The sequence below is a fragment of the Carassius auratus genome, chromosome 15, assembly GCF_003368295.1.
Source record: "Carassius auratus strain Wakin chromosome 15, ASM336829v1, whole genome shotgun sequence".
NCBI classification, from domain to species: Eukaryota; Metazoa; Chordata; class Actinopteri; order Cypriniformes; family Cyprinidae; genus Carassius; species Carassius auratus.
This window is the reverse complement of record NC_039257.1, coordinates 5,694,730-5,720,065: the sequence shown is the minus strand read 5'-3', so window position 1 is coordinate 5,720,065 and position 25,336 is coordinate 5,694,730. Positions and strand designations below refer to the sequence as shown.

Below are 25,336 nucleotides of genomic sequence, written 5' to 3'. Positions count from 1 at the left end.
GCTGCATTTTGGACTACCTGTTGCTTGTTTATTGACGAAGCAGGACAACCACCCAGAATTACAATAGTCCAGTCTAGAGGTCATGAATGCATGAACTAGCTTTTCTGCATCAGAAACAGATAACATATTTCGTAGCTTGGCAGTGTTTCTAAGATGGAAGAATGCAGTTTTTGTAACATTGGAAATATGATTTTCAAAAGACAAATTGCTGTCTAATATAACACCCAGATTTCTGACTGTAGAGGAAGTAACAGTACATCCGTCTAGTTGCAGATTGTAATCTACAAGATTCTGTGTAGTGTTTTTTGGTCCAATAATTAGTATCTCTGTCTTATCCGAATTTAATTGGAGAAAATTATTTGTCATCCAATCTTTTAAATTTTTAACACACTCTGTTAGCTTAGATAATTGGGAAGTTTCATCTGGATATATAGCTGAGTATCATCAGCATAACAGTGGAAGCTAATTCCGTATTTTCTAATAATATTACCAAGGGGCAACATGTATACTGAAAATAGAAGGGGACCTAGGACGGATCCTTGTGGCACTCCATATTTTACTGATGATAAATGAGATGACTCCCCATTTAAGTAAACAAAATGGTAGCGATCGGACAGGTAGGATCTAAACCATCTTAGAGCCTGCCCTTGAATACCTGTATTGATTTGTAATCGATCTATGAGTATGTCATGATCTATGGTGTCGAACGCAGCACTAAGATCAAGTAAGACTAGAAATGAGATGCAGCCTTGATCTGACGCAAGAAACAGGTCATTTGTAATTTTAACAAGTGCAGTTTCTGTGCTATGGTGGGGCCTAAAACCTGACTGAAATTCTTCATACAGATCATTTTTATGCAGGAAGGTGCTCAATTGAGCAGACACAACGATTTCTACAATTTTAGACATAAATGGAAGATTTGAAATAGGCCTATAATTTGCCATTACACTAGGATCTAGTTTTGGTGTCTTAATAAGAGGCTTGATAACCGCCAGCTTGAATGGTTTTGGGACGTGACCTTAAGATAACGACGAGTTAATGATATTGAGAAGCGGTTCTTCGGCTACAGGTAACAGCTCTTTCAGTAATTTAGTAGGTACAGGATCTAATAAACATGTTGTTGGTTTAGATACAGTGATAAGTTTATTTAGCTCTTCCTGTCCTATGGTTGTAAAGCACTGCAGTTTATCTTTGGGTGTGATGGATGAAACTGAAGTGTTAGATGCTGTAGAATCTACATTCGCTATTGTATTTCTAATGTTATCTATTTTATCAGTGAAGAAATTCATAAAGTCATTACTATTTAACGTTGGTGGAATATTTGAATCAGGTGGCGTCTGGTAATTTGTTAACTTAGCCACTGTGCTAAATAAAAACCTTGGATTGTTTTGGTTATTTTCAATGAGTGTGTGTATATGCTCTGCCCTAGCAGTTTTTAGAGCCTGTCTATAGCTGGACATACTGTTTTTCCATGCAATTCTAAAAACTTCTAAGTTAGTTTTTCTCCATTTGCGTTCAAGACTACGAGTTACTTTCTTGAGAGAGTGAGTATTACTGTTATGCCATGGTACAGTACGTTTTTCTCTAACCTTTTTCAATTTGATCGGGGCAACAGCTTCTAATGTATTAGAGAAAATAGTGCCTATGGTGTCAGTAATTTTGTCTAATTCATGTGTATTTTTGGGTACAAATAGCAGTTGAGATAGATCAGGCAGGTTATTTGCGAATCTTTCTTTGGTGGCTGGAACAATAGTTCTGCCCAGACGGTATCGCTGCGACATATAGTCAATATCAGTTATACGCAGCATGCACGATACAAGGAAATGGTCTGTAATATCATCACTTTGAGGTACAATATCTATAGCAGTAAGATCGATTCCATGCGATATAATTAAATCTAGTGTATGATTAAAACGATGAGTGTGCCCGGTGACATTTTGCTTGACTCCAAAGGAGTTTATTAGGTCAGTAAACGCAAGTCCTAATGTATCATTTGCATTATCAACGTGAATATTAAAATCTCCCATGATTAGCGCCTTATCAAATGTAACTAGAAGGTCTGAGAGGAAATCTGCGAATTCTTTTAGGAATTCTGTATACGGCCCTGGTGGTCTATACACAGTAGCCAGAGCAAGAGATACATTAGATTTCTTTTGCATGTCTGACAGAGTAACATTTAGCAGAAGTATTTCAAAAGAGTTAAACCTGTATCCTGTTTTCTGGGTAACATTGAGAATATCACTATATATTGTTGCAACACCTCCGCCACGACCAGTCTGACGGGGCTCATGTTTATAACAGTTGTTTGGTGGAGTAGACTCATTTAGACCAAAATAATCATTTGGTTTTAGCCAGGTTTCAGTCAAGCAGAGTAAATCAAAACTATTATCTGTGATCATTTCATTTACAATAACTGCTTTTGGTGTGAGTGATCTAATATTTATGAGCCCAAACTTTAAAAATTGTTTTTGTTCATTTACTTTACATTTTTCTGGTTTAATTACGATAAGATTTTTTCTAGGTCCTACATTATATTTATATTTTGACCTCACTATTCGGGGAACAGACACAGTCTTAATAGTTTTTACAGCGCAAGTACTTTTATCATTTAAGCGGGTGGAACAAAACTCATCATAATGGTTATTTGAGAATCGTCTTACTAGTCACATGGAGCGAAGTGTCCTGGAGATGTTGTCAGAGAGCAGCTCCGCTCCGACTCTGCTGGGGTGTAATCCATCAGCGCGAAACAGTCTAGGACGCTCCCAGAAAAGATTCCAGTTATTAAAAAATAGCAGTTTCTGTTCTTTACACCATGACAACAACCATTCATTTAAAGCAAAAAGTCTACTGAACCTGTCGTGTCCTCGTCGATACGTGGGCAGTGGTCCTGACACGACGATCGTCGCCACGGGCGTCGTGCTGCGAACCGTCTCGATCAGGCTGCTGAAGTCCCTCTTCAGCATCTCCATCTGCCGCAGCGTGGTGTCGTTAACCCCGGCGTGAAGCACAACCGCTCTGGGGCTCTCGTCGGCCTTCAGGATTGCGGGTATCTGCGCAGAAACATCGAGAACACGAGCACCAGGCAAACATTGAGTGTGCACTTTACCTTTCGGCTAACGTAGCACTTACGTGTCGGACGATGGAGTCTCCGATGATCACAGCGTCGCGTCCTGTCTCGCGGAGGGGAGCGAAGCGGTTCTGGATGGAGATCTCGAAGGCAGGAGGGGGAGAAGTCGTCGCCTGGGACCCGGCTCGCGTCCTCCGCTGTGGATGCACCCAATGTCCGTGGTTCCCCGGCGTTGCAGTGAAGGACATCTGGGAAGATCGCGTCCTGGGTGCACCGGGCCTGTGCAGAGAAACACACGGAGTAGATGTGGTGGGACTGTTAACAGCACGCTGTATACTTACCCCGGACTTGTGAGCGTCAGCCCGGGATGATTCCAGCGCGGCTCTCCGCTCTCTCAGCTGGGACTGCCTCTGTTCCAGGTCGCGAATCTGCTTCCCCACGGCCTCGAGCTCGAGCTGCACAGAGTGGAGACATTCATCTGCCATTAAAGCAAGTAACAGTGAGTACAGCAGTGTGTAAATAGTGTGTAAATAGAGTATTAGCAATGTAAGCGCAGTTAGCAGCAACCACGCTTGCTGATGCTAACTGGCTAAAAGCTAATAGCGGACCCGGGAGACCAAAATAAAACTAGTAATAGCGAGGCGCTCTGATTGTTTTTGTTGTAGAATACAATAGAGGATATATTCACACGTTATATAAACGGAAACGATTATGTATAAAATTGATTTTTAAGTTAAAAAAAGTAAATGAAAAGAATATAGTGACGGAGCTCAAACGCAGTACAGCCGTCAACAACAAACAGGAAGTGACGCAATCACTTCCTGTCCTAAAATAAACTCCGTCCACTGGTCCCTTAATGTTTTTTTTTTGGTAATCTGTGCAGGGTTGTCTTGCCCTGGCAACCAAAAACACACTTATTTTCAAGTTCAAGTCTGCTTTATTGTCAATTTCCACATGTACAGTACATACATACAGAGAATCGAAATTGCGTTACTCTCAGACCCCGGTGCATACAGATAACATTAACATTAAAGCCTAAAAAAATAACTAGATCAAATATAAAATGTAGATACAATTATACAATAAGGGAAGTGTAAATCAATGAAGTGAACAACAGTGTAGTTAAAAGATTTTTTAGTGCAAAAAAATCACTTATTAAAAATATCTTAAGTCTGATTAAAGTGACAAGTGACAAGTGACCAAGAGCAGTTATTTAACTGACTGATGAGGTAGTTCCATGCCGAATGATGTAGTGAGCGGTGAGTGAGCAGACCAATGCTGCACAAGTGACTCGTGCATGTCATCATATAATTAGTGTGGGGGGGGGGGTTCATAGTTCAGTGGTGCCTGGGGAAGAAGAGGGGAGGGGGGGCAGGTTCGGGAGGGAGTTCAGCTTCCTGACAGCCTGGTGGATGAAGCTGTCCTTCAGTCTTGTGACATTTCGCGACGCTCTCGCTCTGATCAGTGAATGTCTGTGCTCTGCTATACGGGAGCGCGCACTCTTCCGGAAGAAGTGCCCTTAGGACCCATATAAGGAAATTCCGCTCCATCTAACGTCACACAGAGCCATGCTCCCTTACCATTAACCATTAGGCCACGACTTCCCTAGGGTTTGGAGTCAAACTCTCTAACCACAAGGCCACGACTTCCCCAGTAAGAAAATATAATAACATCAAAGGAAACTACTAGTACTATGTGGCCAGTGGGGCGGGGCCGAGAGGCGTGGGAACGAGGAGTGAGGCCAGGTGTAGTGATTGGAGATGAGCTACACCTGCGCCCCACCGCCGGTATCGAGTCCCACGTAGATTGAAGGACGAGAGAGGACCAGGCCTGGGAATGCGCGGTATGTGCCGCCATGGACGCTCGAGGCGGTGGGCTGGAGCGAGTTGCCGGGGACGGGCGAGCTCGCTGCCGGCCGCCCACGATATGGAGGGGCGGCTGCCGTCCGTGAGGGAGCGGAGGAGTCTGCGCCGTTCGCCAGGGGGCCGGAGCCTGCTGCCTCCGCGAAGGAATCCAGAGGGGCAGGGAACGGGGGACTCCTGCCGGCTGCCCAAAACCGGAGGAGCCATCGCCGTCCACCGGGAGGCGGAGGAGTGTCGTGCCGTCCGCCGAGGGCCGTCCAGTGCCACCACCAGGCACCGCGGAGGAGATCACCCAGCTGGTGGGGGGCCGAGCAGCAGTGCGTCTGGGAACCGGAATTTTTTTTTTTTCTCTCTCCCCTCTCTCGTCTCTGTCCCTCCTCCTTCCATCTCCTTTTCTCTCGCCTCGTCTGTCCTACCCCCAGGTTCCCGCAGGTCCCTGTGAGCGGTCCCCCCCGGAGGGAAGGGGGGGGGGGGAGTAGAGCACAGTCTCGGGAGTACCCCCCGGCCTGCGAGGGGCGATGGGGGTATGTGGCGAGTGGGGCGGGGCCGAGAGGCGTGGGAACAAGGAGTGAGGCCAGGTGTAGTGATTGGAGATGAGCTACACCTGCGCCCCACCGCTGGTATCGAGTCCCACGTAGGAGATGGAAGGATATAAAACTGTAGCGACTATAGTGAAGGACGAGAGAGGACCAGGCCTGGGACATATTTTATGTTTTGGTTTTGATTTATGTTCTGTGTTATGTTTTGTGTTTATTTTGTAATTAAAGTTTCATTTGATTGTGCGCCGGTTCCCGCCTCCTTCTTCCGGATGATTAGGAAGTTTTTATTATTACATACTACAAGTGCATAAGGGCTGGAATACTATACAGTGATCTGTTTGTGCATGTCAGTGTTGTAATGGAGACATGAGCACAGGTATATGACATTTTCTATACAGTAAGGGAGAGAATAAGCTCAATGACTATCATTAAGTGTCCTTCCGAATTCAAAATCCAAAAGCTGAGCATCAAAATGAATACATTTCTGTTTGTCATGATACTGTGATATTGAAGTGGATAACAAATTGTGTAGCAGTGATTCAAAGCCATTACTACCAGAAAATTTTAACAAACACTGCCTTTTTGTTTCTGAATAAAACAACCCAAGAATGAAATGATTCCTCTTGACACCAGTTATTGCTGATGGGGCTGGCTGATAATTCGATAACGATAATCGATAAAATTACATGAGTTTGATAAATGTTGGATATGTTTATGTGCCAAAAGCAGAATGAAACTGCGTGAGCTCACTACATAGGCCATGCCCCAAATGGAACACTTCATGTGCACTTTCAGTCTTGTGGACTCAACAAGATAACAATGGCACCCGCCTCCGCATGTCCGTAAATTTCATGAGACCGTAGGGTGTCCTATTCATAATTTTAGCATTCAAAAGAGTGAGCGAGCGAGCGCCTCCTTTACGGCCATTATACGTCCTCGAGCCACACTTCTGCTGAGCCCGCACTGGGGCAAGCTCCGCAGCAGACTTCTACCCGACAGTCAAAGCAGCATTACATCACGAAAGTGCAGACTCAGAGGAAGACTGCAAAGGTTTAGGGTGCCATTTGGCACAGGACCTAGATGCGTTTACTCTGTCATGCTAGTACTAACATATGGAATTACATTTGGTTTAGTAAAAATGAACATAATTTTATAAAACTGAACGTAACTTTTTCAGAAACAATCAAAAATATGCAATGAAAAAAATGAATTCAGTCGCGCAAATTTAACAGGTTCTTAAAATATGCGTCATTCTTTGTTAATGTTTTTAAAAGATCCGTTTTCGCTAATTGTGGATTCTGAATGCATTGCCACAGATTTCACTTATGCTCCGCAGTTTTTCGTTTGGTGTTTTGAACAAACCTCTCGTGGGGGTGGGCTTAACAGTGATCTAATCTGATTGGATAGTGAGCTTTTGAAGTATAGACGTCACTCACTCAGTGGCGTGCATATTGGAAAGCTTTCGTTATCCACAGTGTGCGAAATGTTAAAAAGTCACGAGTGGGGTGTAACTTGTATGTTTTATGTTGTAGAATAAAACGTGAAAGTATCTTGAGCTTATGTGAACCACTGACCTTATTTTAGGGGATTTAACCAAACTTCCATTCAAAAAAACCATTGATTCTGGGACAATGGAACAGGAAGTGATAAAATTCTAACTCGCTTTTGGGTTTTTGCCTACAATGTGACATCATAGTTCTACAACTCTATATTCTACCAGTAACACTACTTTTACTAGTGATAATTATTCATTATTATCATTATTATAATTAACTATAATTCTCCACTTTTAACAATGGCAACCAACCCTCGGGGGACCATCGCTCCACTTGCACTCCACAACCAGTTGAGCTGCCAGAGGAATGCGCTGGGCCCTGTACAAGGAGCGTACTAGCAGTATTTTCGGTGCTCCTCACAAAGTTTGTATGTTGATTGCTGTATCAGACAGTGAGCTAGATCTTTCTGAAGAGGAAGATTTGCTCTCTGGGATGGTAGCATTGCCTGAATCAGATCCAGAAATGATGGAAATGCATTCCTAGGATGCTGAAAGGGTAGGACTCGTGTAGAGACCCTCCACAGTGTCCTGAGCTCCCTTATCAATGAAGATTGGTTTCTCGGGGTGGCCCAAACGGCAAAGAGTCATGGATCTTCAACAAAAGACAATCTTTACTAATAAAAAGTAAAACAAAAAAAGAAAAGCTGGGCTTCCAAGAAATATAGACACAAGGGTCCAAAGACTTAAACTTAAACTTTAACAGACTTAGTTTGCAACAGGTAACATAGGCGCAATACTGAACAATAAGGCATGGCAAAAACACACTTAAATAGGGCAAGATACAGGTGTGATGCATCAGGCATAATGAGTAATAGTGTTCAGCAGGAGTCTGGTGAAAGGCGCCACCTACCGACCAGGAGGAAAATAACAGTCCAGTTAAGGGTTCCTTACTCTTTGGCTACGCAGCTGAGAACTTTGCCCAGCAGACTGAGGCGATCCTACACATCCTGACTCTGTCACTTATACTTAGATTTTTTTCTGGCTTTGCTGCATGTGTTTGTAGTACAGTACATTAGTCTTATATTTAAGACATACTTAGAGTGAGAAGATAAAACTTGAAAACTTGATGAAGGAAAAATATGTGTATGCACTTTATATAGAATATGGGATAAAGTAAAGACAATCTGTGTTATTAATAATTAATAATAATAATTAATAATAATAATAATAATTCCTTACATTTATATAGCGCTTTTCTAGACACTCAAAGCGCTTACATGGTCAGGGGGTATCTCCTCATCCACCACCAGTGTGCAGCATCCACCTGGATGATGCGACGGCAGCCATAGTGCGCCAGAACGCCCACCACACACCAGCTTTCTGGTGGAGAGGAGACAGAGTGATGAAGCCAATCAGCAGATATGGGAACTGTTAGGAGGCCATGATGGTCAGAGGCCAATGGGTGAATCTGGCCAGGATGCCGAGGTCACACCTCTACTCTTTCCGAAAGACATCCTGGGATTTTTAATGACCACAGAGAGTCAGGACCTCGGTTTAACGTCTCATCCGATGGACGGTGCTCGTTGACAGTATAGTGTCCCCATCACTACACTGGGGTGCTAGGACCCACACAGACCACAGGGTGAGCACCCCCTGCTGGCCTCACTAGCACCTCTTCCAGCAGCAACCTAGTTTTTCTCAGGAGGTCTCCCATCCAGGTACTGACCAGGCTCAGCCCTGCTTAGCTTCAGTGGGCCACCGGTCTTGGGCTCCAGGGTGGTAGAAGGATCGGAAGAAAATTGGTAAATGTGTAATTCCATATACTTCACAGACAGCAGGCCACATGACAGTGATACACTTATAACAAAATAATCTCTCCACTGGGATTATTTGTTAACACTTATCTAAATAATCTCTCCACTGGGATTATTTGGAAGTCTCTAGGCCAATTATACCACAAATTGATTTATATGTTAATAATTTAGCATCTCTTTAGGGCATATGAATTAATAGCCTATTATAATTAATTTCTGCTTAGGTGACAGTAAGCAGAGAAGGATTTTCTTGCATGGTTGCATCAGGTGGTCATAGGTCATGGATTACCTGTCAAAGCAGGCCATTAATGACATCTTGCTTTAACAGCATTACAGGCCTCAGTCTTTGTATCAGTTTTTGTTTTCCTCTTCTCTTTGTTGATTATTATTGAGATGTATATGGTGTCTCTCTAGACCTTTACTGTTTAACTTCAAGGTGACATTCAATGAAATTAATTGTTAACATCATAAAAGCAATTATTTTGTTGCTGATGAACAGTAAATAACATAGAAACAGTTGCCATAAAAAGCGTATTTTCCCCAGAGTCCTAATTTGCTTGTTCTTGGTCCCTGAAGAGGAAGGCCTCTTTTGTGATCGCTGAGTGACATTTTGTTTATCAAACATTATTTTGTTTCTACATGTCTCTGTGTCTCTAAGTGGCTCATTATCAGGTGAGGTGTGACAAACAAAGAAGTTACCCTGGAGCAAAAATGCTTTCAGTCAAAGATGATGCAACTCTTGCTCAGAAGTTTGAAAACGCTCACCCAAAATTTTCTACATTGATCAAAACTAAATTATTAGTCATTAATAGAAAAGTAACTGACATGTGTTTGATTTTCATTCACTCATGCTAAACAGATAAATCGTTATTGTTGTCGCAAAATTTGCACCATAAATTTAATTCTCAGCCTTTCAGACTTAAAATAATGCATTTTTAAATTACATTTCTCAAGATATCAATTATTATAAAGTGCTACTAAAACCATGCAACATGCTGATGAATTATAATCAGACTGTTACACAGCTGTCTGGAATAACTGATTCTGATTGGCTACTGTGGCATTTAGTGGTCATATCCTGTCAACAGTAGACATGAGTGAAAGATCAGTGCCTTTCATTATGTTCAGGAAAACTTTAGTGTAATTAGATATTATACTTAATGTGGTGGTAAAGCGTGAAGTATTGTATTTTACTCGTGCAGAAATAAGTATGTGTATTGCTTAAACTGCTTATCACTTATTTAAATTAATTAAATTGGGTCATCTCTTACATAAGTAGTGAACCAACAATAAAACGTTTATTTTAAAAGTACCGAAAATCAAGATTTATACATAAAGCTCTATAAAACTTCTTACAACACGTGGTAGGCCTCAGTGTAGCCAAATGTTCTACACATTCTCTATCTCTATCGTCATGCCTACTTGTGTCATGTAAGAAGTGTTCAAGTGCAAAAACCATGCGTATATCAGGCCCATATGGACACTTTGTTCTATTATATTCCTGCAGTAGAACAGGAACATGACAAATCAGTTAAACACACACATACACACAAACAGGCCATATTAACAACAATAATTAGAAATGCCCTTTCACTGTTGGCGCTTGATCCTGGTTCTTGCAAGGCAAATTAATCGTGCATGCCTTTTCAAAATGTCAATAAGCTATACAACAGTTTATGAGATTAATATTGTTTCATAATACTGTTACTGTTTCAAAATGTTACACCAGGTATTTGTAATAACTTCCTTTTGCAACCTAATGGGGATTTTAGCCATATAAATTGTATTGTATTGTATTGTATTTTATTGTATTTCATTATGTGTCCCTTGTAAACTTGTTTAGCATTTTTAATGTAAACATCGTTTTATTCTTTTCTTTTTTTAAATAACCCAAGAGTCACTGTAGTCTACTCATATTGATTAGCTTTATGTTTTATTTGTGTAGATTTATTTATGGTAAACAGTAAGACATTATGACAGTAAGATATTTTTACAATAGTGAATTACACTTACACTTACTTAAATTTAGCGTACTCCAAAGTAATCAAAATTCACATGACCACATCAAAGTCACTATAGTCTTTGACCATATACAGTTAACATGTTGTATTGTATTAATATGACATAACTATGCTGCCTCATTGTTACTTCAATTCAATAACTTCTCAGAAATGGGAAAAGTCATCATTTATCACTCTAACAAGATGCTGAATTAACACAGGCTTGGACACACCTAAACAATTATTAAGAAAAATTATTGTGAACAAAGCACACATAAAAAAGGTCACTATATCAAAGAACATTTTATAGATTGCCGCAGTGTATTGAATTTGAATTAAAAGGCTTGAAAAAATGTAATTCTTGAGTCTGTTTTTTGGTACTTTTAATTTGTGATGATATCCGTATGTCATATGGACTGCAGGTAGAGAAAGACTTCAGCCTTCCTTGAGTGCTCGATATATGCAAAACTGCCACAATGATGGCACAGTAAGAGAAAACTATGAAGGCCAGGGGACCGAGTAAAACAATCATAGCAAATGCAAAGGTTGGAACTTTGTACAGTGCCCTGTTAGTGCATGCAAGTGATTTGATAGAAATGTGATCACAGTAACAGTGTATAATTATGTTTCCTGAACAGTAAGGCAGAAGGTAAGCCCTTATTGCCATCATTAAATGGCACATGTGTGTAAGCACCCATGCTGCAAGACAAAGACAGAGAAATGTTCAACTTTATTACTATATTAGGATATCTTAGGGGATTACATATGGCTACGTACCTGTCAAAGGCCATTATTGCCAGGATAACAGAATTGACTGAACCAAAATAGTGCACAAAATACATCTGCATGAAGCAACCAGTGAATGAAATACTACCATCTTGGAACCAGTATCTAGCAAAAATCTTTGGTAAGGTAGTGGTGCTGAATAATAAGTCACTTACAACCAGGTTTAAGATGATATAATTCATAGGTTTATGAAGGCATTTTTCTCGAGTAAAAAGTGCTATAAATATTCCGTTCCCCACTAAGATACACACATAAGCAAAAAGCAGCAGAGCAGCCACTGCACCATAGTATCCTGGCTGAAGCCCAGGAAAACCAACGATAAAAAATTCCTTAACAAAGCTGATGTTTCCTGATGACATGATGATCTGATGGCTAAATGAAAAAGATGAAAAATTAGAACAGTGTATAACATTTTACAATATTACATTAATATTACAACATTTGCATCACAGAATCATAAAAGGATTTGATCTTTTTCTCTTTTCAAAATATCGCATTTCTTATAGGCTACTAACTAGTGACCAAAGGGATGAACTAACTCAACCCATTTTGTACTGCTTTTAATACACTGAAACTGAATGTTATTTTAATGACCAAAATATTAATTGTGAATGTGGCAGGGGGGGCGTGGTTTAGCGAAGTCTGCAGCGGGAGAGAGAATCAGGAGACGAGCGGTAAGTGAGTGGTTTGGGCAAAAATTATCATCACCTGTTTCTCGTTCTAGTAATTGGCGTGGAGAGAGTATAAAACGCCGGGAGAAACGGATGCAAGCGAGAGAGAGACGGACTGCTGACCCGAACCGGAAGGAGTGAACCGGAAGTTTGACGGAGTGTCAGAATAAGAGTCCCCGTTTGGGTGTTTGTGATTTTCTTTGTTCTTTGTTTAGTTTTGGTTAAATAAATACGTCAGCAGTCCAGCCGACCCCTTTGTCCTCTTCCTTGCCACACGAACTCACTACACTGGTGCCGAAACCCGGTAAGGAAGAAGGACCGCCGCCGCCATGCAAAGCCCGTCCTCCACGCCGCTTGCGGATATCATCGCTTCCCTCGCGGTCCTGCACCAAGAACAACATCAGGCCCTGCTGGACCTGAGGACCGATCAGGAGAGACGATTCCAGGCCATCGTTCAGGCCCAGCAGGAGGACCGCGAGAGGTTCCGGAGCTGGATGGATCGGGAGGTTCGCGCCGAGGCCGCCGGGCCGCCCGCCGCCCCCATGCACCTGCCGCTTCACAAGATGGGGGCCCAGGACGATCCGGAGGCCTTCCTGGAGCTCTTCGAAAAGTCGGCGGAGGCCTGCGGGTGGCCCCGCGAGCAGTGGCCGGTACGCCTAATACCCCTGCTCTCCGGTGAGGCCCAGGTGGCCGCGCAACAACTTCCGGTGGCGAACCTCCTAGTCTTCGACGACCTCAAGAGGGCCATTATCCAGCGGGTCGGCCGGTCGCCAGAGCAACATCGCCAGCGCTTCCGGTCCCTGGATTTGGGCGAGGCCGGCCGGCCCTTCGCGATGGCCCAACAGCTCCGGGACTCCTGCCGCAAGTGGCTACTGGCCGAGGGAAGTGACGTGGAGCATGTCGTCGACCTGGTGGTGCTGGAGCAGTTCATCGCTCGGCTTCCCAAGAAGACGGCCGAGTGGGTCCAGTGCCACCGCCCCACGTCACTGGACTCGGCCATCCATCTGGCGGAGGACCACATGGTGGCGTGCCCAGGGGTCGGCGCACCCCCACCTGCTAACTCTCTCTCTCCTTCTCTCTCTCCCCCCTCTCTCTCTCGCCCTGTCCCTCTCCCTAGGTCCCGTCCACCCGGCCCTCCTCGTGTCCCGCCCCGGGGGCGGGGCGGGATCGACCATGGACACTTCGGGAGCCCAAGGGCCCCGCCCAGGGGGGCAGGGATTGTGCCTGCTGGGGGGGACAGTGCTTCCTTTTCTCCACTCTCTCCGCGCCAATTCTCCAATCCACTCCCTGCCACTGGGGCGGCGGGTAGGTCTGGGCTGGCCTGTTGGCGTTGCGGGGACCCGGAGCATTTCGTGGACAGGTGTCCAGCGATGGAGGTGGGGACAATGATCCGGGTCCCGGATGTCCCACAGGTCACCCCCGGTCAGGCTGGCGAGTACCAAATACCCGTGAGTATCAAGGGGGGTACATATCCGGCCTTGGTGGATTCGGGATGTAACCAAACCTCAATCCATCAAAGCCTGATTCAACCGGGGGCATTGGATACAAGCCGCGTGGTTAAGGTGCGGTGTGTACACGGGGATGTGGTGGAGTATCCGGTTGTCCCAATTAGCATTCATTTCCGGGGACAAAAGCATAGTGTAGAGGTGGCGGTTAGTCCCCACCTCCGGCATCCGGTAATTTTGGGAACGAATTGGCCTGCGTTTACGGTTTTATTGGGGTCGTTATGTGCGGATGCCTCTTGGGGAAATAAGGCACGGAAGGAGGCCGTGCGGGTACAGGTGGGAGAAACTGAGCCAGGGTCGCTGTGGTCTGCTTCAGGGGAACTGAACGAAATCGGGAGACTAATTCTCTCGGAGCGTGATGACTTTCCTCTGGAGCAGTCTCAGGATGAGACACTAAAACATGCGTTTCAACAGGTCCGCGCCATCGATGGCCAGTCTCTCCAACCTGCCCTCCCGCTCTCCTATCCGTATTTTGCCATTTTAAAAGACCGGTTGTATAGAGTGACCCAAGACGCTCGGACAAAATTGAATACAACCCAATTGTTAATTCCAAAGAGCCGCCGGGAAATGCTTTTCCAGGCGGCTCATTCTAATCCTATGGCGGGCCATTTGGGACAGGCCGCAACACTAAATCGCCTCATGGCCCGCTTCTTTTGGCCGGGCATTCATGACAACGTGCGCAGGTGGTGCGCGTCTTGTCCGGAATGTCAATTGGTAAACCCACCGGCCGCCCCAAAAGCACCTTTGCGCCCTCTTCCCTTAATGCAGGTCCCCTTCGAGAGAATTGGCATGGACCTCATCGGGCCATTAGAGCGATCGGCACGAGGACATCGCTTTGCATTAGTCATAGTTGATTATGCAACACGATATCCTGAAGCGGTGGCCCTCCGCAACATTTCCGCTAAAAGTGTTGCGGATGCCCTGTTTCGTCTTATCTCCCGGGTGGGGGTTCCAAAAGAAATCCTCACCGATCAGGGCACGGCGTTTATGTCACGTACGCTACGCGAACTGTACGGATTGTTGGGCATTAAATCGATTCGAACTAGCGTCTATCACCCACAAACCGACGGCCTGGTCGAACGATTTAATCGCACACTTAAATCCATGATTCGTAAGTTCGTTCACGAAGACGCCAAAAATTGGGATAGGTGGCTAGAGCCCTTGTTATTTGCTGTGCGAGAGGTCCCACAAGCCTCCACGGGGTTTTCCCCCTTCGAGCTTCTCTATGGACGCCAGCCCCGGGGGGTGCTCGACGTACTGAGAGAAACTTGGGAGGAGGGACCGTCTCAGGGCAAAAACGAAATTCAGTATGTGCTGGACTTGAGAACAAAACTCCACACATTGGGGCGGCTATCCATGGAGAATTTGTTACAAGCCCAGGACCGCCAGAGCCAGCTGTATAACAGGGGAACTAGGTTACGCAAATTTGCACCGGGAGAGAAAGTACTTGTATTACTCCCAACGTCGAGCTCCAAATTAATGGCTAAGTGGCAGGGACCGTTTGAGGTCGCACGACAGGTCGGAGATCTCGATTATGAGGTAATACGGTCCGATAGGAACGGGTCCAGTCAGATATACCACCTCAACCTCCTTAAAAAATGGAATGAGGCGGAATCAGTGATGTTGGCAACGGTGATTGGTGGAGAGGATGATCTCGGGCCAGAGGCAAATATCAAACCCCAATCCCTCGCCCTGGCTCCAGGTGGAGACCACCTCTCGCCGTCCCAACTCACTGATGTAACGAAATTGCAAGCAGAGTTTGCCGACGTCTTCTCGCCCCTGCCGGGCCGTACTAACCTAATTCAGCACCATATCGAGACCGAGCCGGGCGTGGTAGTTCGCAGCCGGCCGTATCGTTTACCTGAGCACAAGAAACAAGTAGTTCAGGCTGAATTGGGCGCTATGCTTGACATGGGGGTAATAGAAGAATCTAATAGTAACTGGGCGAGCCCGATAGTTTTAGTTCCGAAAACGGACGGCTCAGTCCGATTCTGTGTAGATTACCGCAAGGTGAATGCTGTGTCGAAATTCGACGCGTATCCAATGCCGCGGGTTGACGAGTTGCTTGATCGGCTAGGCACGGCTCGCTTTTATTCGACATTGGACTTAACAAAGGGCTATTGGCAGATCCCCTTGTCTCCATTGTCCAGAGAAAAGACAGCTTTCACAACGCCGTTCGGATTACACCAATTTGTTACCCTTCCGTTTGGCTTGTTCGGGGCCCCAGCTACCTTCCAGCGCCTCATGGATCGGATTCTACGGCCCCATGCTGCATATGCTGCTGCCTACCTAGATGATATTATTATATTTAGTAATGACTGGCAGCGGCATATGCAGCATCTGAGGGCTGTCCTGAGGTCGCTGAGGGGAGCGGGGCTCACGGCCAACCCAAAGAAGTGTGCGATTGGGCGTGTGGAAGTAAGGTATCTGGGCTTCCACTTGGGGCATGGGCAGGTGCGTCCCCAAATTGATAAGACTGCCGCTATTGCGACCTGCCCACGACCCAAGACCAAAAAGGAGGTAAGACAGTTCTTGGGGCTGGCGGGATATTATAGACGGTTTATTCCTAATTATTCGGACCTCACCAGCCCTTTGACTGACCTTACTAAAAAGGAGGTACCAGATACGGTCCAGTGGACGGAGCCGTGTCAGCAGGCCTTTACTCAGGTCAAGGCTGCTCTGTGTGGCGGGCCGCTGTTACACTCTCCTGATTTTTCTCTCCCTTTTCTGTTGCAGACAGACGCATCGGACAGGGGGCTGGGGGCAGTCCTGTCCCAGGAGATAGAGGGGGAGGAACGGCCGGTGCTGTACATTAGCCGGAAGCTCTCGAAGAGAGAGGCTAAGTACAGCACCATCGAGAAAGAGTGCCTTGCCATCAGATGGGCCGTCCTCACCCTCCGCTATTATCTCCTGGGACGGGAGTTCACCCTCTGTTCGGACCACGCTCCGCTGCAGTGGCTCCACCGCATGAAGGATACCAACGCGCGGATCACTCGTTGGTATCTAGCTCTTCAGCCTTTTAAGTTCAAGGTGATCCACAGGCCGGGTGTTCAGATGGCGGTGGCCGACTTCCTCTCCAGAAATGGGGGGGGGGGGGCTGCAGGCCGGATGGCTCCCCGGCCTGAGTCGGGCGGTGGGGGTATGTGGCAGGGGGGGCGTGGTTTAGCGAAGTCTGCAGCGGGAGAGAGAATCAGGAGACGAGCGGTAAGTGAGTGGTTTGGGCAAAAATTATCATCACCTGTTTCTCGTTCTAGTAATTGGCGTGGAGAGAGTATAAAACGCCGGGAGAAACGGATGCAAGCGAGAGAGAGACGGACTGCTGACCCGAACCGGAAGGAGTGAACCGGAAGTTTGACGGAGTGTCAGAATAAGAGTCCCCGTTTGGGTGTTTGTGATTTTCTTTGTTCTTTGTTTAGTTTTGGTTAAATAAATACGTCAGCAGTCCAGCCGACCCCTTTGTCCTCTTCCTTGCCACACGAACTCACTACAGTGAAGTATAACATTTCTACACAATTTATGTATAACTAAAAAGTATATATATTGTTTGTTTTTGTTTATGAGTTTGGCAACACGTTTGATTTTAACCTGTTAACTGTCACTAACGTTTTTGAAGATAGACTTGAATGTGCATGATACAAACCTACATTTTTATAATTCATGACTGAAAACATTTTGTAACATGATTTTGATGTGCCATTTACATGGTAATGCAATATCTGATTTTAAAATGGGTTTTAAAGGATGAATTTTGAGATTTTATGTTTTCAAGTGATATATAACTTCTGATGATTTCTGATTTCTTTAAACAAAGGTCAAAACTCCTTTTGGAATGTAGATTTCTGAGGGTGCACTCTGGTCATGAATTAATCTATTACTTTTCCTACATAATTTTTAACATAAAATATTGGTCAAATATATATTTGGGAGTCTTAGACCTTTCCAACGATATATAGTTTGTCAAGATTAGATTAGATTTGATTGTAATATAGTATAGTCAACGTAGGCGTCCCGTATATGGGACGGGGTGACATTTAGCAGGTTACTTCTACAAATGTATATGTTTTCTATACACCAATCACTCGAAAAGTACAGATTGTCTTGAAGTAAATGTACAGGTTTACTTGACCACATATTCTACATAAAGTATGAACAAGATTAATTAGTTTCTTTCATTAACCTGTTTTCAGATGATGATGATGATGACAAAACAGCCTCATGTTGCTCAGATACAAATTGGAATTATATTTGGTTGGTGAAATAGAGCAAAAACAGTAAATTTAGTGTCTAAAACAGTTAAATTCTTGTTTATTTAACTGCTGTGTAAAATGAATATTACATTTGTAATCAAGCAGTTTTTTGTTGGAAAAAACTTCAGTCTTCGCGTGAGACTGATTAACTATATGAAATGATATAAATATACACATTTCTACTATTGGCTCTCATGAGTCATGGATGTTAGCAAGACAAATTAATAGGGGTGTAACGGTTCACAAAATTCACGGTTCGGTTCGATACGATACACTGATGTCACGGTTCGGTTCGGTTCGGTTCGGTTCGATACGTTTTAGATACAGCAAAATGTAAAAACATCTCAACTTTTCAGAATGCCGCAAGCGCACCGCGGGTCATGTGACAAGAACCAACCAATCAGCTTCATCCTTTCCCGTAACAAGGTTGAGAGCTCAGCCAAGATAAAGGAACAACTGATCATAGTTGTATATGGATTGCAATTTTGAAATAAATTTAGTAGCAGAGCTACTGCAAGCGATTTTTAGAGCTGCAAATCCATTTATCCTTCGCTGAAATTTCCGCGTCTCATGGAGAGAGCACGTCATTGTTGCTTAGCAAAGACAGACGCCTCATGAGCGCTTCTGCCCGAGCGCTTTGGAAAGGAGGAGAAAGACGTGCTTAGCGTTTTCCACGCGTTTTTAGGAGCACCAGACCTGTTGGTTATTGGGGGATCTTCTCATTTCTAGTCTGTTAAACGCATTGGCTATTTTGCAACGAGCCTTCAGCGTGTACTGAGTGAGCGAGCGCCTGCTGAGTAGCCTAACATAAACATAAGATGGTGTTTTTTTCTTCTTCGGGAGTGTCAGGGGCGTTGCCTGTTACGTTGTTTGGGTTATTGGGCTACCTTGTTGAACGCATATCATTATATTTCTATCTCTCTCTTTTTTTTTTTTTTCCCAAATATAATTAATTACTCCAACGAACCGTTCGGTATACATAATGCGTACCGCGTACCGAACCGAAAGCGTCGTACCGAACGGTTCAATACGAATACGCGTATCGTTACACCCCTACAAATTAACTATAATTGCCTTTTGTCTTTTGGTTAATTAGTGGAAAGTTTGAGGCACAGGCAGGGCTGTTTTAAGACAGTGTGCACTATACCTCACTATACCCCCCCCCCCATAATTAAGGTGATTTCTCAAATTTTATTTATTAACTTGTCCAACTACAGTATTTTTCGGACTATAAGTCGCAACTAAGTATAAGTCGTATCAGTCCAAAAATACGTCATGACAAGGAAAAAAAAACATATATAAGTCGCACTGGATTATAAATTGCATTTATTTAGAACCAAGAACCAAGAGAAAACATTACCGTCAGCCGCAGTGTAGACTACAGGACCACCGAGCAGCATAGAGCGCCCTCTCGCGGCTGTAGAGGGTAATGTTTTAACTTTAACTTAAACAGGGAGAGTGCAGTCAATCGCTTCTGTGTCATTGTCGTCCTGAGCTCATTTTTCACTCGTTTTAAAAAAACTTTAGATCCCTGGAACATTTTGAATTGTAGCTAAACGTTTAGCGTCCTTGTCTTTCTTTAACTTTCTTTTTGCAAAACCACTCAATTGATGTCTGTCCATTTTGATTCATTTTCTGTAGCCATTAAAAAAATGACACATTTGCGTGTACATCAATGAACGGTGGTGTACAGATGTAACTGTGTTAAAGAAGACGTGCTGCTCAAATCTCGAAACACTCTTCATTAACTGCAAGCCGTTCTATTCGCCGCGGGAGTTTCACTCGTTCATTCTGGTCAGTGTTTACATCCATCCTCAAGCGCATGTGAGCTCAGCTTTACAGAAATTCGCTGATCAGATCACAGAGACAGAACAACAACACCCTGACTCTGTTTTAATCATTCTCGGGGACTTTAATAAAGCCAATCTGTCCCGTGAACTGCCAAAATACAGACAGCATGTTACATGTCCCACAAGAGACAGTAATATATTGGATCACTGTTACACCACAATAAAGGATGCATTTCACTCTGTTCCACGAGCAGCTTTGGGACGTTCTGATCACCTTTTGGTTCATCTTATACCGTCCTACAGGCAGAAACTAAAATCAGCTAAACCTGTATCAAGGACTGTAAAAAGATGGACTAATGAAGCAGAGCAGGATTTACAATCTTGTTTTGACCTCACTGATTGGAGTGTTTTTGAAGCTGCTGCCACCGATCTGGACGAACTCACAGAGACCGTAACATCATATATCAGTTTCTGTGAGGATATGTGTATTCCTACAAAGACTCAACTAATTTACAATAATGACAAACCGTGGTTCACTGCAAAACTCAGACAGCTCCGTCAGGTCAAAGAAGATGCTTACGTGAAGGGGGACAATGTCTTGTATAAACAGGCTAAATACACATTGGAAAAGGAGATCAAAGTGGCAAAGAGGAATTATTCTGAAAAAATAAGGACTCAGTTCACTTCCAACGACTCCGCATCAGTGTGGAAAAGTCTAAAGAAGATCACCAATTACAAGACACCACCCCCCAGCACCGTAGAGAATCAACGACTGGCAGACGATCTGAGCGAGTTTTACTGCAGGTTTGAAAGAACACCCATCACCTGCCCTGAACGCCTCCCCACAAAACCATTCACACCCTTCACAACTCCTGCAACCAGCCCTGAATGCCTCTCCAAACTACCGTTCACACCATTAACAGCTCCTGCAACCCATCCTGAACACCTCTCCAATCAAGCACTCTCACCATTCTCACCTCCTGCATCCCCCCTCTCCCCCACACCTGCAATTCAGATCAGCGAGGATGCGGTGCGCCAGGTCTTCCGGAAGCACAAAAGGAAAAAAGCACCAGGCCCAGATTGTGTTACACCAGCCTGTCTGAAATCCTGTGCTGACCAGCTGGCCCCCATCTTCACACAGATCTTCAACAGATCGCTGGAGCTGTGCGAAGTCCCTTCATGCCTCAAACGTTCCACCATCATCCCCATCCCTAAGAAACCCAAAATTACAGGACTAAATGACTACAGGCCTGTGGCTCTAACGTCTGTAGTCATGAAGTCATTTGAAAAACTGGTGCTGGCCCACCTGAAGGACATCACTGGGCCCTTGCTGGATCCTCTTCAGTTTGCCTACAGAGCAAACAGGTCTGTGGACGATGCAGTAAACATTGGACTGCATTATGTTCTGCAACACCTAGACAGACCGGGGACTTATGTGAGGATCCTGTTTGTGGACTTCAGCTCGGCCTTCAACACGATCATCCCAAACCTCCTCCTGCCCAAACTAAATCAGCTCTCCGTGCCCACCTCCGTCTGTCTGTGGATCAACAGCTTCCTGACAGACAGGCAGCAGCTAGTGAGGCTGGGAAAATACACATCCAGCACCCGTTCAATCAGCACCGGAGCTCCCCAGGGCTGCGTTCTCTCCCCACTGCTCTTCTCCCTGTACACCAACGATTGCACATCTAAGGACCCCTCTGTCAAGCTCCTGAAGTTTGCAGATGACACCACACTCATCAGCCTCATTCAGGACGGTGACGAGTCTGCTTACAGACAGGAGGTAAAAGAGCTGGCTGTCTGGTGCACTCTCAACAACCTGGAGCTTAACACCCTCAAAACAGTGGAGATGATCGTGGACTTCAGGAGAAACCCCCCTGCACTCCCCCCACTCACCATCATGAACAGCACTGTGACTGCAGTGGAGTCATTCAGGTTCCTGGGAACCACCATCTCTCAGGACCTGAAGTGGGACATTCACATTGACTCCATCGTAAAAAAGGCCCAGCAGAGGTTGTACTTTCTCCGCCAGCTGAGGAAGTTTAACCTGCCACAGGAGCTGCTGAAACAGTTCTACTCCACCATCATTGAATCCATCCTCTGCACTTCAGTAACTGTCTGGTTCAGCTCAGCTTCTAAATCTGACCTCAGAAGACTACAGAGAGTAGTCCGGACTGCTGAGCGAATCATCGGTTCAACTCTCCCATCTATTCAAGAACTGTACTTATCCAGAGTGAGAAAAAGGGCTGTCAAAATCACTCTGGACCCCTCACATCCAGCACACTCCCTCTTTGAACTGTTGCCATCTGGTCCACGCTACAGAGCACTGAGCACTAGAACGACCAGACACAGGACCAGTTTCTTCCCTCAGGCAATCCATCTTATGAACAGCTGACAATAATGGCGAACACACTACACTTTATATTTATATACACACACACTTTATTTATCTAACACACATACTTAGTATACACTTAAATTTTGCACACAATATATATGTACATACATAACTTCACTTTGTAATATACCTGCCTACAATTGTCATTTGTATATTGTCATTCACTGTCTACATATTTGTATTTTTTATTCTTTTATTATGTGTTTTATGTTCTGTCGCTGTCATTCTGTTGTACTGCGGAGCTTCTGTCACGAAAACAAATTCCTCGTTTGTGTAAACATACCTGGCAATAAAGCTCATTCTGATTCTGATTCTGATTCTGATACTTGTTGTGGACCAAATCAACTCTGACAGATTGGGGACGGAAGGCGGGACTGATAGTGGTCATGTAATCTTTATTTATTTATAATTTATTATTATTGTTGTTGTTAAGTTAGTGTTCATAAACGAGTTATGTATATGGTCTTTCAAGAATTTCAAGTTAATAATAAAACAATTTACGGAAAATCATTTTAAAGCTTGTGTCATGTGGTGCCCCCTAAGTTGTTTTGAATGGTTGGTGCCCCTGTGCACTGGCCCAAGTGCCCTTATGGATAATCCGGCTCTGGGCACAGGTAGCTTAGTCTGTTGTTCTTCACCACTCCACACCAAGACAAACACAACTGGAAAGGGAGGGAGGGCTTCACTTCTGCGGCTCTATGCCTGTCTGTGATGTGCATGTGCCGATCAATGTGTGCTGCACTGCTGTACTGTGCTGTGCTTTGTTCAGAAGGGAGAAATGCATCGGAACTAGACAGTCTCAACAATTCCAGACTTGACCTGATGTTTTGATTTTTAGTTTAGTTTAGCCGCGTTTCCACCGAAATTACCCGGAACATTTGTACCAGAAACTTTTTTTCTCAGGAACTTTTTTCCCCCCAGACCTGTTGCTTTCTGCGTTTCCACCATGGTGTAAAGTACCGGGAAGATTAGGCAAATAGACTGGTGACGTAGGTCTGCGCGCGTTTCTCAATACAAAGTACCGCTGATTTAAAAAAATAATAATAATAATAACGCTGATTTTGGACGTGCATCATCGGTAGTTAGTTCAGACTTTGTGCATTCGACTGGGGAGTGTGATGTCAGCGACGACGCGGATCCTGTATATTTCCTTTCTGTATATTTACAATAAAACGAAATAGGATATCAGATACCACTGCCTCCTTTGTTTTTCATTTAAGCATAATAACAGCTGCAGACATGTACTTAGTTCAGGGATATGTGTATATGCAGCCATTACAATGAAACTAAATATTATATAGACTTGCCTTTTTTATTTTCATTTTAACATATAGATAAATTGAATGCAGACCAAAGAAAACCTGTTAGATTTACCCTGCAGCTGAATTATATTTTATGTTTAACCACTAAAGAGACATCAGAGCCAGCGGCACATATCAGAAGGTCTAGCCGATTTGAGGCTGCTTCTCGGCGGATAGATGATCACTGAGCTCCCGCTGATCATGTGGAGCTCACCGTCTCCGAGATCGGTGTAAAACATTTTTAAATAGGCGCTGTCTTTGTAAATAAACCACAGATTTGAGTTTTAAACAACTACATTCTCGGCTGAAATACCTTTAAAATTATATTTCATGACACAATAACAGTAATATTTTGAAAATGTTGATCCGAATAAATGGTGGTTGAACTCAACCAATGCTGCGTGAACTCAACCAATCAGCATGTTTAGCGCCAAAGTCCCGCCCCCGAAAGTTCCTTAACTTTGAAAAAGTACCACCTCGCCAGCAGGGACTTTCTGAGGGGCATTTTTTTACCCGGAACTTTATTTAGTTCCTGGTTCCTGCGGTGGAAACACACCAAGTACCAGGCCAAAGTCCCTAGTTCCTGGGTAAAGTTCCTGCGGTGGAAACGCGGCATTTGACAACAAAATCTGTGTGCAAACAGAAACACACACACGCACATATATACAGGAAAATTCGTCCCTTTGCGCCACCTGGCGGTAGTTAAGCAAATTATTTGCCGCGGCGGTATGCGCAGCGGTAAAGCCCATTTAGCTTGTCCTCCTACTGTACATACGTATAATCATTTATAAACAAAATAAAAAATAAACAAAAGGCACTTTCTCTCGTGGAAGAAAAAAGGGCAGGTACTCAAGCCTCCTTTGATGTCTATGCCTGACAAAGTCTATGATCAGAATTGAACATAGACTGGATCCTTTCTTTGTGTTGGTTTTCAGTTATGCTTCTGCATTGTTGTCCCTGTCGACTTTCAGTACACATACTGACAGTCAACATTTATAAGCTACTACTAAATATAGAAGAAACATAATTTTCTGTAAAGTTGCTTTGTAACGATTTGTATTGTAAAAAGCACTATACAAATAAACTTGAATTGAATGAATGAATACTGGGGGACTGTTCATGGGGACTTGGTGCAAAAAGGAGCCAAGCGGGCCCCAGGCTGCAGCCATGAAGAAGGCGACCCATGGTGGAGCTGACGGAAGTAGGAGCAGTGGTGGAGGAAGGACTGACAACTCGAGGGGGGGGGGGCATCCGGTGGCAGCGGAGCAGGTAGTGGTGGAGCCCAAGGTGGAGACAGAGAGCCGTCGAGCCAAGGAGGAGCAGATGGCTCTGGTGACCGAGGTGGAGATGGGGATCTGGAAGGCCGCTGTGGAGCAGGAGAGATGAGGGAGCCCAGTGGAGCTGGTGGACTGAAGGGCCACGATGGAGATAAGGGAGCTGGAAGTCATGGTGGTGTCGCTGGGTCGACGGACCTCCATTGTCATAACAGGACAAACTGGTAATTCAAGACAGGCTGACAGTTCAGGACAGACAGGGAGTTCAATAATTGTTTTTTATGGCCGTAACAGGACAGGCAGATGATGACGGAAGACAGAATAAAAGTCTACCAAGTCCTTTTCCAAGTCCAGCCTCAGCTCACCCTCATTGATACGATAGTGCTTCCCTCCACGCATTCAGGCTCCACTGTGATACTTTCAGCAGCAGACTTCGTTGCCAGCTCATGCACCTGATCATACGTCACGTGATCCACAGCTCTGTCACTCCTTTCAGCGATGGCTCGTCAGTCACAGCAGTGGCTGGCTGTCCGTCTGTGGTGGGTTCTGGCTGTACAGTAGCTCCACACATTGGGGTGTGGTTTAGAAGT

At 44.6% G+C, this 25,336-nt stretch overlaps 1 protein-coding gene and 1 pseudogene across 1 annotated transcript; one reads left to right on the top strand and one right to left on the bottom strand.

Moving 5' to 3' along the window:
* Positions 1–9,734: 9,734 nt before the first annotated feature.
* On the bottom strand, positions 9,735–11,922 carry LOC113114580 (olfactory receptor 2AT4-like; annotated as a pseudogene).
* Positions 11,923–12,525: 603 nt separating this feature from the next.
* Positions 12,526–17,224, top strand: LOC113114826 (uncharacterized). The gene is made up of 2 exons (XM_026281877.1): positions 12,526–13,682; positions 16,994–17,224. The coding sequence occupies exons 1-2, from the start codon at positions 12,564–12,566 to the stop codon at positions 16,994–16,996; spliced, it is 1,122 nt and encodes a 373-aa protein (XP_026137662.1). The 5' UTR covers positions 12,526–12,563; the 3' UTR covers positions 16,997–17,224.
* The last annotated feature ends 8,112 nt before the right edge of the window (positions 17,225–25,336 follow it).

Coding starts and splice junctions, on each gene's coding strand:
- LOC113114826 (XM_026281877.1), top strand. CDS start 12,564: ATGCAAAGCCCGTCCTCCACGCCGCTTGCGGATATCATCGCTTCCCTC.